A 14,924-nucleotide genomic window follows, 5' to 3' on the forward strand; every position below is an offset into this window, starting at 1 on the left:
GACAGATGGACTTTTTAAGACTCAAAATGATAAACACTCCTCATAGTGAGGTCACTTAAGAGGTATGATTAACAATAATGTATTTTCTAGCCATTAATTTTAGTTTCTCCCTGTTTATTGAGCAAAGAAGTTGAGAGCTGTGGCCAAGATGATATGCAGCATCTCCTAGATGTTACATGATTGCCGTAACATCTTGAGAGCTACACAAAAACATTGGTGTGGTCCAGTGTATTCTATTATTGCTGTTTTTTGATGAAAAATATCATTACTTACTACTTAGCTACTTCCTGCTCTTACTGGTTCGATCTGTGGAATATCCAAACTGATGACAGAAATTGAAATAACTAAGTATTACTTTTTCAAACACTACTAAACTCAGAGAAGTTTGTGCATATATACAACCACATTTTTTCAGGAAGTCTGTCATCGCTCAACCTTTACATCTTCAAGGCAACAAGAGTGATGATGCAGAGTCAGGAAGAGCTGCTGCAGGAACAGATGTAAAGTCTGATTTTGTTGATGCTGACATTTAAAGAGAAAAAAAAATTGCACAAATAAAAGTGAAAGAACTGGTGGGTAGAAAGCACAAACAACTATGTGGGTCAAACATTTCTATGAATTTTAAGGTAACTTTTTGTTACAACCTGTAGAAGGGCACTGGAAACCAGCTGGTCCACTCAATAGAAGTTTAATCCAAAGTGCACATGAACACAGTGATTTAAAAGCCCAAAGCACATCAAGCACATAAACATTGTAAAAACATTTCCCCTTACGTTTTCGTCTTACAAACTTCATCAGATAGGCATGTACTGTCCCAAAGGCCATGTTAAATACATTTTCAAATGGAAATTAACCAATAAGAAGTACTGATCAATTAAACAATTAACAATGAAGGTTCAATTTAAATGAATTAAAATACAGAATGTATGAGATGAATGAAATAAAACCTGTAACATGAAATCAGTCTTAAAACTTTTGTAATGTAAAATGCATCAAGTAGGGTGTATTGTGTGAATTGTCTACATAAAATACTCATGTTATAAAACAATAAATATTTCATAAAAAATTGGTGTTGGATGCCAGTAACCATCCAGGGTTAAATGACATGGTATCTTTAAAGCCAGTTCTGAAACTCAGTTCTGCTAAATTATAATGCCACAACACTATGACGACAATTATTACATTAAATTAATTATAGAACAACATTTATATAAATATTTATATATTTTATATAGTAAGGTAGCGTAGCGTTCGAAAGACACGCGTGCGTAAATGGGCGTGACTTCATTGAAGGTTGGGCGTCGAGCTGGCACCACTGCGTTTCATAAAAATCTACTGCCAAGCATTAGCTGTGGCGACCCCTTACCGGGAAAAAGCCAAAAGACAAACAAACATATAGTCAGTTTATTTATTTATGTAATCATTCTTGCTTCTTCCACTAGATGGTGCTATTTCATGCTACCTTATTTTACCATTTTTTACATGGTTTTATGTTTTTTTATAAAAAGGGAAGAAGTACAAGGTATTTGGGAAAAAAAGGACAGACATAAGCACACAAATATAAAAAAAGATGCTTACTTGTATCGAGGCACTCAGTTCTCTAAATCACCGTTTGTCCCCAGGACCTCTTCAAAGGGTTACAAACAATACCACAGTGATGCGGTGCATCAACAAGCAAGGGGGAACCAGGTCTTACCCCTTATGCAGAGTAGCCATATTAGCTTGCAATATAGCTTTACAGCCCAATCTCACAGTACTGGCATGCTATCTATATTCCATCAGAACAAAACTGTGTGATAGACAAGCTGAGCAGGACAAAGGCAGACCCCCACAAATGGAAACTAGATCAGGGGTCTTGCAAAACATGAATCAAAAAAATGAATCCAGAGTACAGTCAAGTGCAGCAAAAAATGTGCAAAGCTAAAAGTGTAAACTGTACGTAGACTTACAGAGCAGAAACTTTAATAAAACAACAAAAAAGCAAAGGTAAGCGCTTTCACGACTCACGGGTCGCTTCTTAGGGCAATTGTACTTGTTAAAAACATTCATTTAAATAGTAGCTTACCATCACAGCTTAAAATCATTAACCAATTAACTAAGCTAACCATTGGTTGATTTATGTCTATACTAACAGGCCGTTGTGAGCTTCCCTTTTTTGTACTGCTCCTCGATCGACTTTTCATGGGTAGAGGGCTTTCTAGTAAAAAAACGCTGCTGAGCAAAAGTGGATCCTCTTGGTAAATGCAGAAAACATCCTGGGTTGAACAATATGTTTTCTCTAAAACCCTTTTTGAAAGTACGCCCTCTTAAAGATAAGTAGTTATATACTACTTTAGAATCAGTTTTTGTTTTTAACATACCATTTGTTTTTAAGATGTCTTTTATAAAAATTTCTGAGATTTTTCCCCTCTCTTTTTTAGTATTTTATTAAACTATTAGCTTAGTTAATTGGTTAATGATTTTAAGCTGTGATGGTAAGCTACTATTTAAATGAATGTTTTAGCAAGTACAATTGTCTGAAGAAGCGACCTGTGAGTCGTGAAAGCACTTACCTTTGCTTTTTTGTTGTTTTATTAAAGTTTCTGCTCTGTAAGTCTATGTGCAGCTTATACTTTTATCTTGCAAAACATGATCCATCTGTGGTGAGTTCCTCAAGTAGACCTTTTTGCCTCTTCTCTGAACTACCAGCTGGCAAAATTCTGTTCCAGGACTCCATGCAAGATGGCCTGGAAGACAATGACATGTCTTTTCCTAAGACAGGAATGTTCCTGTATGCTTTTCCACTCTTTCAACAGATATCCAGGGTACTTCTGAAGATTTAAAAGGAATCTCCCAAGATCATTGTGGTGACTTCATTCTGGCCCAGGTAACAGTGTTTGTCCCTTCTTTTGGAAATGGTCAGAGGCAATTACCACAGACTTCTTCTCAGAATGGATCTACTCACACAACAGAAGTGTTTGATACTCCTTGCCCTCTAGCAAATTCAACTGGCTGCCTGGATAATGGGGTCTTAATTTCTTTGGGGTATTTATGGAGGCAGGAAAGCATGCTACTAGAAAATTAGATATAAGTAAATGCAAAAGGATTTCTAGTTGGTGCCAGTAACATAACCAGCTCACATTCAGGACTAGTGTTTCTCTGGTTTTAAAATATTTGTGTGAGTTCCTATGCTATGTCCTATCTAACTCATATATCAAGGTTCATTTGTCAGCCATTTCAGCATGTCTGACGTTCTTTCAGTTCATTATCATGTTAAAATGTTTTTGAAAGGAGAAAAAGAAATAGAAAAATGGTGGCTCCTCCTTGGGATTTTAATTTTGTGTTAGAAAAGCTAGCACTTCCTCCATTTCAACCAGTTTGCCTGGCTGACTTCAGGTGCTTAACATGGAAGGCTGTTCCACTGATTGCTTTGACCTCTGCAAGAAGATTATCTGAGATGAAACCTCTAATGATGGGTCAATCCTATATCATTTTCACAAGGACATGGTTTCTCAGAGAACTAGTCCTACTTTTATACTTAAAGTGGTATCCATGTTTACTTTAAGACAAACTATGTATATACATGTTTTCTTCCCTAAACTTTAAAATCAGTGAGGAATACTCTATACCTTGAATATCCACAGACAACTCAAGTCTTATCTTGATAGAACAAAATCCTTCAAATGTTCAAATCAGTTGTTCATTGTCTTGTGAAGGTTAGAAGAAGGGACAACCTATGTCAAAGCTATTTCCAAGTGGTTCTCTAACATTATTCCCTTTTGTTATTCCCACCACAACAAGCTATTTCAGGCAGGGCCAAGGCTCACCTTTCCAAGATACTGGCTTTGACTATGGCTTTTTGGAAAGGGTTGGATTCTAGAAGTATTCTAGAACCAGAAACATATTCCACTGTACACACTTCTTACAAAGCACTACAAGCTTGATTCCTTCTCTAGGTCTAGATCAAGCTTTACTAGAACCATTCACCAGGGGCTCCTGGACACTTCTTCCACCTCCAAAATGTAGTAAGCTAGGGTAATGTACCCATATAGCTAATGCTACTGCAGCACTGATTAATATGATAAACATAGTACAGCTGTTTAAGCAAACTCACCATAACAGTAGATGTTCGGATGATCATTAATGTAGTAGCTACTCCCTCCAGCCCTCCATCCCCATTATTTTTCTGTGTTTTTATGGCTGGGTGTGGACATTCATGTCTTTTTACTCCTAGCTATGTCCTCGCAGGACTCAGCTTCCCCCTTTTAGTTAGCATGGAAGCTCTGAATGGTTTGGCACCAAAACCTGACTTTTATACAGCTGAGCTTGAACTGTCTAATGGCTTGGGCAGGTGGAAGGTTCACGGTTAACTTTGACTTAAACATAATCACTTTTCTTGATGTTTCTATCTCTAGGAAATCAGATCACACTTTATGTACCGAAGTTTTCTGGAAGTATCCCCAATACAACACCCTCCTCCATGCATCCAGCTTTCATCCACCTCATATAACAAAAATATCCCCAAATCCCAATACATTACAATGAGACGTATTTGTTCTAGGGATTCCACTTTTCAGGAATACAGACAGGATCTGACTCGCAGATTCAAGGATAGGGGCTATCAGATGGGACATGTTCTACAGGCCAGCAATTGGGCCAATACACTAAAAAGAGAAGACCTTTTGGAATATAAACAACATGAGCAACACAGGCTGTCACCTATCAGGTTAGTCACTACTTAGTAAGAATTCCGATTTGTTAATTAATAGTGTACAAAGACACTGGAATATTCTACAGAGTGATCATAGCTTATCTAATGTTCTATCAGACAGATGTTATTTTTCATTCCGTAAGGGCAGAAATCTAGCTTCACACTTCAACCATTATAAACATTCACATTCCAAAACATCCTTTCAAGAAGTACAAACCACACTCACAGGTGAGGTACTCATGGGATGTTATCCATGTGGTCATTGCATGCATTGCAGTAAAGTTTTTAAGTCCAGACAATTTACAAGTAAGAACTGTGGCACAGTTTATGACATTAACTTTTTTGCCAGTTGCAGCAGTGAATGGCTGATTTATTTAGCTACATGCAGCTGTGGTGCCTTCTATATAGGCCAAACTTCACGGCCACTTAGACTAAGAATTTCTGAACACACAAGTGACTTGAGAAACAAAAAAACAAGTAGTGCTCTATTTAAACATTCCACCAAACATTTATCTGCCAAGTTCAGTTTCATGGTCATTGACATTATAAAAGTTAATAAATCTAACAAAGCAAGATGGCATTCCATTCTGGATACTAAAGAAAAGAAGTGGATTGTTAAACTGGGAGGTTTATTCCCACCTGGATTAAATCAACAATTTTGATTATCCAATCACGTTTGACTTAATTAAAACACATCTATAAAAGGATTATTTTCAATGAATTTTAGTTACACTGAGGAAGGCTGGGGTGTACACCAGCCAAACCGGTTTGTTTTTTCATTGAATAAATATTAATTCAGTCTCCCAGTTTGCTGGCTCATCTTTTGGCTTTTGGATTTCATATTACTGGAGCTGTGCAATTGCCTTTCGTGCAGGGGGAATTCCTTTAATGTAACATAGGTAAAAGGTTCCCTGAATCTTTGGAAGCTGCCTGGCTGGAATATCCTTGGCAGGATATAACCCATATGGCTTAGGCTACCACAGCAGTGATCATTTGAACATCTAAGTTATGGTAAGTTTACTTGCACAACTGTATTTTCACTCCTCCAAGACCAACAAAACTAGTTCTTCCTTGCCCACAAAGGACACCATAACAACCAAAAAGGACATTAACAGCTTCCTGAGGAGGTACATAACCAGGATCAAGAGACACTTTTGAGTAGTCAAAGAAACAAGGTGTGACCATGGAAGAGCTGTCCATCAGTGGCTGATTCATTGAAAGAGTCAGCTTAACTATGAACTAAACTTTCTTCTTCTTGCAGTTAGGGGAAGGAAGAATGAAAGAGCTGATAAACTTCTCCATGGTTAGCTGGGAAAGAGAAATCCAGAGACAACCCCCAAAATCAGAAATTCAAGTCTGTAAAATTACTTTTCTACAACAAAAAGTACATTTTAAACCATCTAAGTCATTTTACACATTTTTTTCACATAAGCATCCTTAAGGAAAACACACCTTAAAACACTCACAATTTAACTGACATTCCATACAATCACCTTTATCCTAGTAAAAATAGATATTTTCTTCATAACATGCACTGTTTTTTCTCAGTTAACAGATGTAATGGAGGGTTTTCCCTACAAATTTGCTTACTTGTTCAACCTTGAAGGATCACTAGCTGACTGCCAACCCCACAAAGCCCAAAGGGAGAATGTATATCAGTAGCAAGTAAATTCTGAAGCTTTTTTTTTATCTGGCATTGCTCATGCCCCACACCAATTAGGACTCATGAAAGGTGTCCTGAAGCTTTGAATAATGGCCAGTAGTCATGTCCTGGGAAGGATATAACACATACAGCTTAGGCTACTGCAACTGTGATATATTTGAACAGCTACTGTTATGGTGAGTTTGCTTTCACATCTCTTCTGTCCTATCCACAGACAGCTTAATTTATTATTTATTCATTGACCAGGAAAGTCTCACTGGGCTATGGTGCCCATTTTCAGTGAGGACTTGGGAGAAAAGCTCCACTAAAGACAATATTAAGACAAGCACAAGCATAACTGATATCCAACATGAATAATTGTGTCCATATCATGTTGTCAAACTCTTAAAAGTTCGAACGTCATATGGCTGACACCATATGATCGAACTTTTAAAAGTTTGAACATTTCAACAGAGCTCTCTGTACAGTACCGAATGGGAAGATTTCCCTTTTCTGCATTGTAGTGCGATCTCAGAGTTGGTATACTTAAAGAGCAGGGGGTGTGGAGGGTGTAGGGGGGCTTGCCCCCCTGCTAAAACCATTCAGGTAGTTTTTTCCATTGGTTTATTTTTTTATTACATTTTTGAACTTTTAAATGTTCGATCATATGGTGTTCACCATATGAAGTTCAAACTTTTAAAAGTTTGATTATGTAATATAGATGCAAATAATTAATGCAATCAGATTTCCTTAGTTATTATGGGAAACTGAAGACAATGATTTATGGCAAAGACTATGGGAAAGGAGGGGAAAAGAAAGCAGAGGTGAATTAGGCTTTGAGAGGATAGCAGGCTATATTATGTGGAAAGAAAGTTATAGATGAGGACATAATAAAGAAATAACAGCTAGATTAAATTAAACAACTCAGGAGTGATGGGTATGAGGGGAGACATATTATGTACAGACACTATGTGGAGATGGTGCTCCAGTGGAGATGAATACTATAAAGTCGGCAAATATTTACAATATGCACAAAAATAAAAATAGAATGTCTCTCCATGTTGTTTAGAAGAGGCCTTAGAGTTTTCATTTATGGAGTTACTGGGTTGTCTTGATTTCAAAACACTTGCTGTCAGTGTAAGTGACTTACTTTGGTGTAAGACCTTACAATAAAGGCCTGTTCTCAATGTAAATGGTAACTTACACTGAGAGCATGTCTTTTGGAATCGGGCTCAAAGTGTTTAGCTAGCCCTAGAACAGGGCCAAAGCCAGGATTCAGACTAGAATTTTCCATACATTTTCACTTGGCTTTGTAAGACTTGTTCAATATACTTTTTCTGTTTACTTTTAATGGCAAAGTTTTACTTTGCCTGCCTACCCTTAGCTAATGTTTGAGAATATGGCTGAATACTATTGGTGCAGGTACTTACTTAGAATTACTAGCGCTGTATGTATCTTCAAGTAACAAGACAAACTACAGTTCTATTAATTTTATTTGTAAGATGGTGCTTCCCAGAGCCACCCTAAGATTTAGATGGAAGAGATCAAAGGTATGTGCCAGCCCCACTTTGCAAACAAAATTAATGGAAATATTGTTAGTCTTTGCCGAAAGGGTCCACTTTTTCAAGACATAAAAAATTCTGTAAAAATCTTGATGATTATTCATAAAATAGTGTCACTGTTTCATTTCTTACACTAATAAGGTAGTCCATGTCTCCAAGTGATGCCAGGACATGATTTATTTTCCCTTTACTGCAAAGATTTACACCTATGCTTGTAAAATTATAAATTTTGTTCATATTTTATAAGATGTGTTATGTGCAGTGTCCTGCTTTTCTTTGAAATGTGGAATAAAAAAGGACATTTTTTTCCATCACAGAATGTGACTGACTTGGTCCAGTTTGTCATTTCAAAAATATCATCACGTGATAACTAACTACCAGAGCTGTAGTGAGGTCATTTGGTACCCGGGCAATGCCTCAGTTGGTAGACCCACAATGAAATTGAGGAACAAAAAAAAGTTACTTTGGGGTCAGCAGGGCATAATCCAGTGTATTTCAGTGACTTGAATGCACAGCAACACTGCCTACAAACAATAAAGGTGCAATCCTCACATTGTTAAAATGGACAGTCTGTACATATCAGCTACAGCCTGGTGTCCGGTACATGAGGACAATGCTCAGGAGAGGAGACAAGGTCTGGCTTTGGCACTGTCCTATTTGCTCCCTTAATTTCTCTGATTTAATGGTGACAATAGAGACATAACTCTCACTGAAAAATACAGGGACAGACTAGCATACAACAGCAGCCCTGGCACCCTAAAATGGTGTAACACCTCCCCTAAAACATTCTTGTATATACAGTCCTTTTGCCATGTCCAAGCCAAAGAAATACACACAGACCATATACTACTGAAGCCCCAAGAGCACTCCATTTTATATGCAATGACAAATGCTCTATCACTGTCAACACCTGCATATATCCAAACATACATACATAAATTGTTACAGTCAGTAAATAATGTTATAAATGCACACTTACTATTCCAAAAATGCCAGTCTTTTACTATACCTACCCACCCCCCTTTACTACTGCAGAGGTGTTCGAATATAACATCACTAATGATGTCTTCCCTCAGTTTTAAGTTAGTAGGGAGTTGCAGGGGGATAGGTATAGTAATACTGCTTTTTTAAAAATTTTCATCTTTTAAATTTGTCTACAAACTATAGCACAACACAGTAATGCACATTAACTGAGCTACCCTGCAGTCCATATTCCACCATTAGTTCATGTCCATAAACACCTTTGAATTCAATGTCACTTTCACAGTCTTTATACTGCAAATAAATAATTATGTTTCAGAACCTGTTTTGACTTTCCTTTCTTGCATTGACATTTCTGTAGGATTCCATGAAAGCACAGTGTGAGGATTTGGAAGTTCCCGTCAGTATTACTTTAGTCATACTCTTACACACCTAGCTTATTACTGATGTGTGTGTTTCTTGCTTGGTAAGTGCTGTATTTTCAGTTGTATCCAGAACTATTAGTTTTAGTTATTACTTTTCTTGTAATTAACTATTATCATCCTCAGTCCTATTAATGAGCCATGACTTGGTGAAGTAATAACATTGTATTACACTATCAGTGCCAGACACACACCTTTCTTAAGAAGAAAAAAATACAAATTATGGTAAAATAGGAGACTGACGGTCTGCCTCATTGTCCAAGTTCAAGCACCAATCTGGTGCTGGAAGGTCAGTTAGGAATTATGGGACTAATAGTGACTTGCCTTCTCACTTTTCTTGAAAAGGATGTAATGTGGAATGAGAGACTACAGCAACAACTTCAGTGGAAATGTAGAGTGGATGAGCATGTCCTCACAGCAACAAGACAGGATATCTCAAAATGAATAAATGCAAGTAGGGACATGCTAATTTGATCCTTACCTGGGCCTCTGAAAGACTCTGGCCCTGAGGCAAGTGGATAGCATGGTGGTAGTATCATAATAAAAGGACATTCTTTCCTAGTTTGTGACAGATACTGGCTGCTCAAGTCTAAATATTTGTGGGGAATGAAAGACTGAGCAAAATGAGCAAAATAGCAGCTATCTGCAGAAAGGAGGTCAGTGTATAGTCAGCACACAAAATTAACAAGATATCTGAAAATGATTAAAACGTACTCTTCTCGTCAGACATACAACAAAGAGGTTATCTATAGTCATTACATGTTTGGAGGTTCGCTGAAATTTCCAGAACTGTGTATCATGCGGCAAATAATTCAGCAAGTGTCTCAGTGAAAAAAAAAATCAAGGTACCATTTAACACTGTTGTATGCAAGTCTGATATTCTAACATCAGCTACCAGAGTAATAGCACTGATTCACATATGTTTAATGTTTTGTAAAACAAATGTATAACATCAAGTAACGGAAATTGTATGCAGCAGCATTCAGACTGTTCTTGTACAACAGGATTTCAATAAAGTAAGTATAATATTTGTAGTTATATTGCCAATAACAAAAGAAACACACAGGCTCATTGTTATGTTAATTATCATAGATACAATCAGTAAACAGCACTAATCAGTCATTTGTCATGTGTTGTAAAGTTCTACAGTTCATATTTAACTGCTTAGTATGTTCCGTGTGAAGCAAGTCATACAGACTATCACAACCATGAAATGTAAGGGATGGGTTGAAAGACTGACAGGCAGATACCTCTTGCTTGTTTAGCTTTCACGTCTGCACCTAAAAAGGGAACACATCTTGTAAATATTCTCTCCTCTTACGATTAATAAAGAAAAAGAAAATATTACACAAAACTATAAAACTATTTTGTGTGTGTATTTGTATATACAGACAGCTAAATATAAATAAATATATTGAGAGAGAATGGGAGAGAGAAGGAGTGAAATACTATATGTAAATCAATGTTTCCTACTACACATTTACATATTCCTGGAAGTTCAAACAAACATAATGAATGTAGCATGATAATGTATCGGGATAGTTCTTATTATCATTATTATTTTTTTTTTATTTTGGAAATGTATGTCAAACCCCAGTTATCTATTGTACATATGCATATGCACAGTATTAAAATGACAAGAAAAACTGTAGAACATACTTGATTCAATATTTAAAGTGTTTATTTCTATGCTGATACAGACTCATTTTGTTGCAGTATATTTTTAACAAAGTTATGAAATATATGTCATGTCCAGCCTACAAAATGGTAAGGTATTATGTGTATGAAAACATTTTCACAAATGTTTTGCCTGGCTGCACTCCTGAGTTCAGTTATTTTGCAACATAGGTCAAATGTTCATGTGGCTGAATTCATACTTGATAATTAGTGATAAACATGGATTTTAGAAAAGAGACTATTTATTTATTTATTTTAAATTTGTTATTGGGGTACAGCATTGACCCCGTTTGGACATATTTCTTTCTCAGCCTGGGATAAACACAATAAATACATGATACTACATAGACGGAAAATGACAAAATTATACTACCTGGATAATCTTCACCAGCTGCAACCACCTTGTTGTACTTAGAAACTTAGCATACTCCCCAGGATACAGCAAGCTCTGCATGACATGCAGGAACAGTGCAAGAGCTGCTGCAGGCAATATGGCTGCCGTGCGATACAGAAATAAGCACCCAGAACATGCACGAGTGCTCCTGCACTATTCCTGCATGGACACAGCCCCTGTATGCTAATTACCTCATTTACTGGTGAAAGCCATGCAAATGAGGTGAATTAGCAATCCAGGAAGCATGCAGACATCCATGCAGGAATAGTGTAGATTACAGAAATGTATTCAGCCAATAGCTGAATACATTTCTGCAAACTACAAAACGGAGGCATGACCGCTAGTAAAAACACATGTATTAGAAGGGTTAGGCATGCCAAAGGCCAAATATATGGTCATAGGCTTGAAAATTAGTTTCAAAATTATAAAAATTAACTTTTTTTGTTGTCCAAGTTCAGCTGTTTAAGCGCAGGGCAGCATTGCGCAAATGGGATCGACCTGAAAATAAAAAAAAAATGTTGGAAATAAGCTTTTAAACTAAAATCATAATTCTGTCATAATAGTCAATGGTATGCATAACACAACAAGACCATAGAATAGTGGTTGCTAAGGGGGAAGACTGAGTGTCGGATTTGTAACCACACATTAGCAGTCAATCCTATACAAATTAGGGCAGTGATACTGAATCACAGATTTCCCGTCCGTGCTAGCTTGCACCCAACCATGTAGATGCATTAAGACCACCGTGTAAGCCTAAGAGCTGGATGACTTAATAAGGGGGTGTCATGCATGCTGTAAGCTTATTGGAGCCCTGTGGCCCGTATTTGCGTTTAGCTAAGCACAGCTAAGGTAGGGGGTGTGTCTAAGGCTGTATTGTCTTCCACTAAGAAATGCAGAGTGTGATCATGTCCAGGGAGAGCCAGTTTCTGCTAAACGGTGTTTACATTGCCTAAACAGGTGTGTGCCATACCTCCCAACCGTACCAAATTAGTCGTTTTTTACCGAGTTTTGGGGTTCAAATGAAGGGGTGCCTCGATTCCCGAGTAGCACTCCTTTTTTTCTGATTTTTTCTTTGTTTTTTAATTTTTGCACTATCGGAGCTAATGTCATCACATGCACAATGACGTCAGGTCCATGAGGGCTACCAGCCTGTCGGAATTGAGCTCCTTGGAGCTCACGTCATTCATGCAAAAAACATAAATTTCTGTTCAAATGTGAGCAGGAACGGCCTCCAGAAATGGATTATAAATGCAAAATGTGAGCGCCGAGTACTGCAGGTATAAGGAAACGAAACCTTGATGCATGTGAATGTGCAGGTCAGGAATGGCAGCTCTGATGAAACCTGGTGTGTGTGTGTGTGTGTGTGTGTGTGTGTGTGTGTGTGTGTGTGTGTGTGTGTGTGTGTGTGTGTGTGTGTGTGCAGGAAGGGCAGCAGCAACAGCACTGAATGGAATTCCCAGACCTATAAGGAAATGAAACCTGGTGTGTGTATGCAGGAACGGCAGACCTGCAAGCAAGTAGCACAAGTAAGCAAAGGAAACCTTGTGTGTGTGCCGTCTGTTTTTGTAAGGCTTGGGATCACCGGAACCACATTACAGTGCCTCTTATTATATTTTATCCCCAGCTCACTAATAGTTAAATGAAGCAGCTTGTTTCAGGTGATTTTGTTGTTAACAGTTAACCTACTAAATCAACTAGTCTGGTAACATAAATGTGTTTGTACCGGAGTACATATTATAGCATTTACGTGACAAATATGGCATTCAATTGATGCACAGCTTGTATGCGGATGTTCACTGTTCATCTTGCTATGTTTTTCAGTTCAAATATACTGCATTTTTTATCGTTTAAAAGTCAAACTGTATTTTCTTTTTCTGCATGCATGCATTATAACGTGTGATGCGACGCTTACATTTTTAGTTTGCACATAGTACTTTCATTTAATCATATTACACACACTGCAGTGATTGTTTCCTGATGAACAAGCAAGGACATCAGTTAGAAATGCACAGTCAGGGAAAGGTATATTGTGGTAAAAGTTGTACAGCATACCATGCTCTGTAACTGCTCTATGAGCAGACTATAGGTTCTGACCTTATGGGAAGAAGCAAGTCTGCTTCTGTACGCCTCTGTCGTTCTCGGCTTTACTTATTTCAGGTTTAATCAGCTAGACATGCTGACAGTTTGATTAAGAACTCTATTTAGTCCATGCAGCACAAATAAACACTGGGTAATTAATGAACTCTCAAAAAAGCACTTAGCAAGACTGCCTAATTGGTAGAAGTCAGGCCAGAAGGGTTAGGATTGACAGCCATTTAACAGGAAAGGCTACATGTTTAAATGATCCCTGCTATTAGAGCGTGATTGTTTTGAAGTGGTTAAACCAGGAGTAACATGTTATATTTTATTTTGAGCAGTTCAACTTTGCTTTCAGTACAACCTGTTCTATGTGATTAATTTCAGACAAAAGTTTGCAAATACGTTTTTTTTATCTAAGCAACTTTTTCATTCAATTTTGATGATCTTTTTTTTATTAAATAGGAGTTAGTAGCACATTGCAAAAGAACATTTAATAACAATAGCAAAATGAACCTTTGGTACAAGTGACAAGAGCCTCTTGTGAAAGCTCTGGATTTATGCCTCATATTTGTTCTGTTCCTCATAAAATCTGTGGTTTTATGGCTTTTTCTGGCAAGTCAGTGAAGGACTGAATTCAATAAATAATGACAGGCATTTGAATTTCAGACTTCATATTCTTCAGAAAATAAATAACACAAACCTTTTATTCTAGCAATTTTTTAAGTTTATAAGGTCAGTATTTGAAATTTGTCCCTATTTTTATGGCTGTAATGTATTCCCCTATTGTAGGCTTTGTCCAGGTTTTTTTGTGCTAACAGGTTGACTTGAGAGCTATGGTGAGAAGTGAGAACTGAATTCTGTATTCCCCATTGTTGGTGTTGTCCATGTTTTTTGTGCTAAGAGACTGAGAGGTACGGTAAGACATGAGAACCAAATTCACTAAATGATAGCCATTTAAGTTCAGGAAACTGCTGATTTGGCATAGTGGTATGTTGCTCTGACTGTAGTGCACAGGGTCCTGAGCCCAAGTCTTGGCAGTGAAATGCATGGTGGTAACACAACATTTTATTCTAGCAACTTTCCAAAATTATATAAGCAATGTTTAAAATGTGTCAGTGTTTTTTGGGCTTTTGTCCCCCCCCCCCCAAATAAAATTTGGATTTCTTGTGCTGCAAAGTTGAGAGATACAGTTGAGTGTTGAGTGGATTATACAAGGAGCTGAAATCCTCAGGGGAAGAGAAGTCAGGGAGGTATATCAAATAACCCATGTATGTTTCTTGTTTTGTGTGCAAGGGGCCTATGGCTATGACTTGAAAACAGCCCAAAGGTAATCTTTATCCACTACTGGCCAAATGCATTTTCTTTGGATGTGGTGTAGGTTTCAAATTTTTAATGTTGTTTCAATGAATGTGAGTTTCAAGGGCAGAGATGTTTTAATGCTATGCTTATTTTCATTGTGAGACAGTATTGCTTTGTT

General features: G+C 37.3%; 1 protein-coding gene across 1 annotated transcript in view; it reads right to left on the reverse strand.

The window, feature by feature from the left end:
* Positions 1-10,368: 10,368 nt before the first annotated feature.
* TMEM212 (transmembrane protein 212) overlaps positions 10,369-14,924 on the reverse strand; it is a 137,907-nt gene continuing 133,351 nt past the window's right edge. The window contains exon 4 of the mRNA XM_044070896.1: positions 10,369-10,577. Within this exon, the coding sequence (XP_043926831.1) occupies positions 10,566-10,577 (12 nt within the window). The 3' untranslated portion in view covers positions 10,369-10,565. The remainder of the gene's footprint in view (positions 10,578-14,924) is intronic.

Source organism: Protopterus annectens, chromosome 4.part1, assembly GCF_019279795.1.
Source record: "Protopterus annectens isolate FY-2018-M chromosome 4.part1, PAN1.0, whole genome shotgun sequence".
In the NCBI taxonomy this organism is placed as follows: Eukaryota; Metazoa; Chordata; order Ceratodontiformes; family Protopteridae; genus Protopterus; species Protopterus annectens.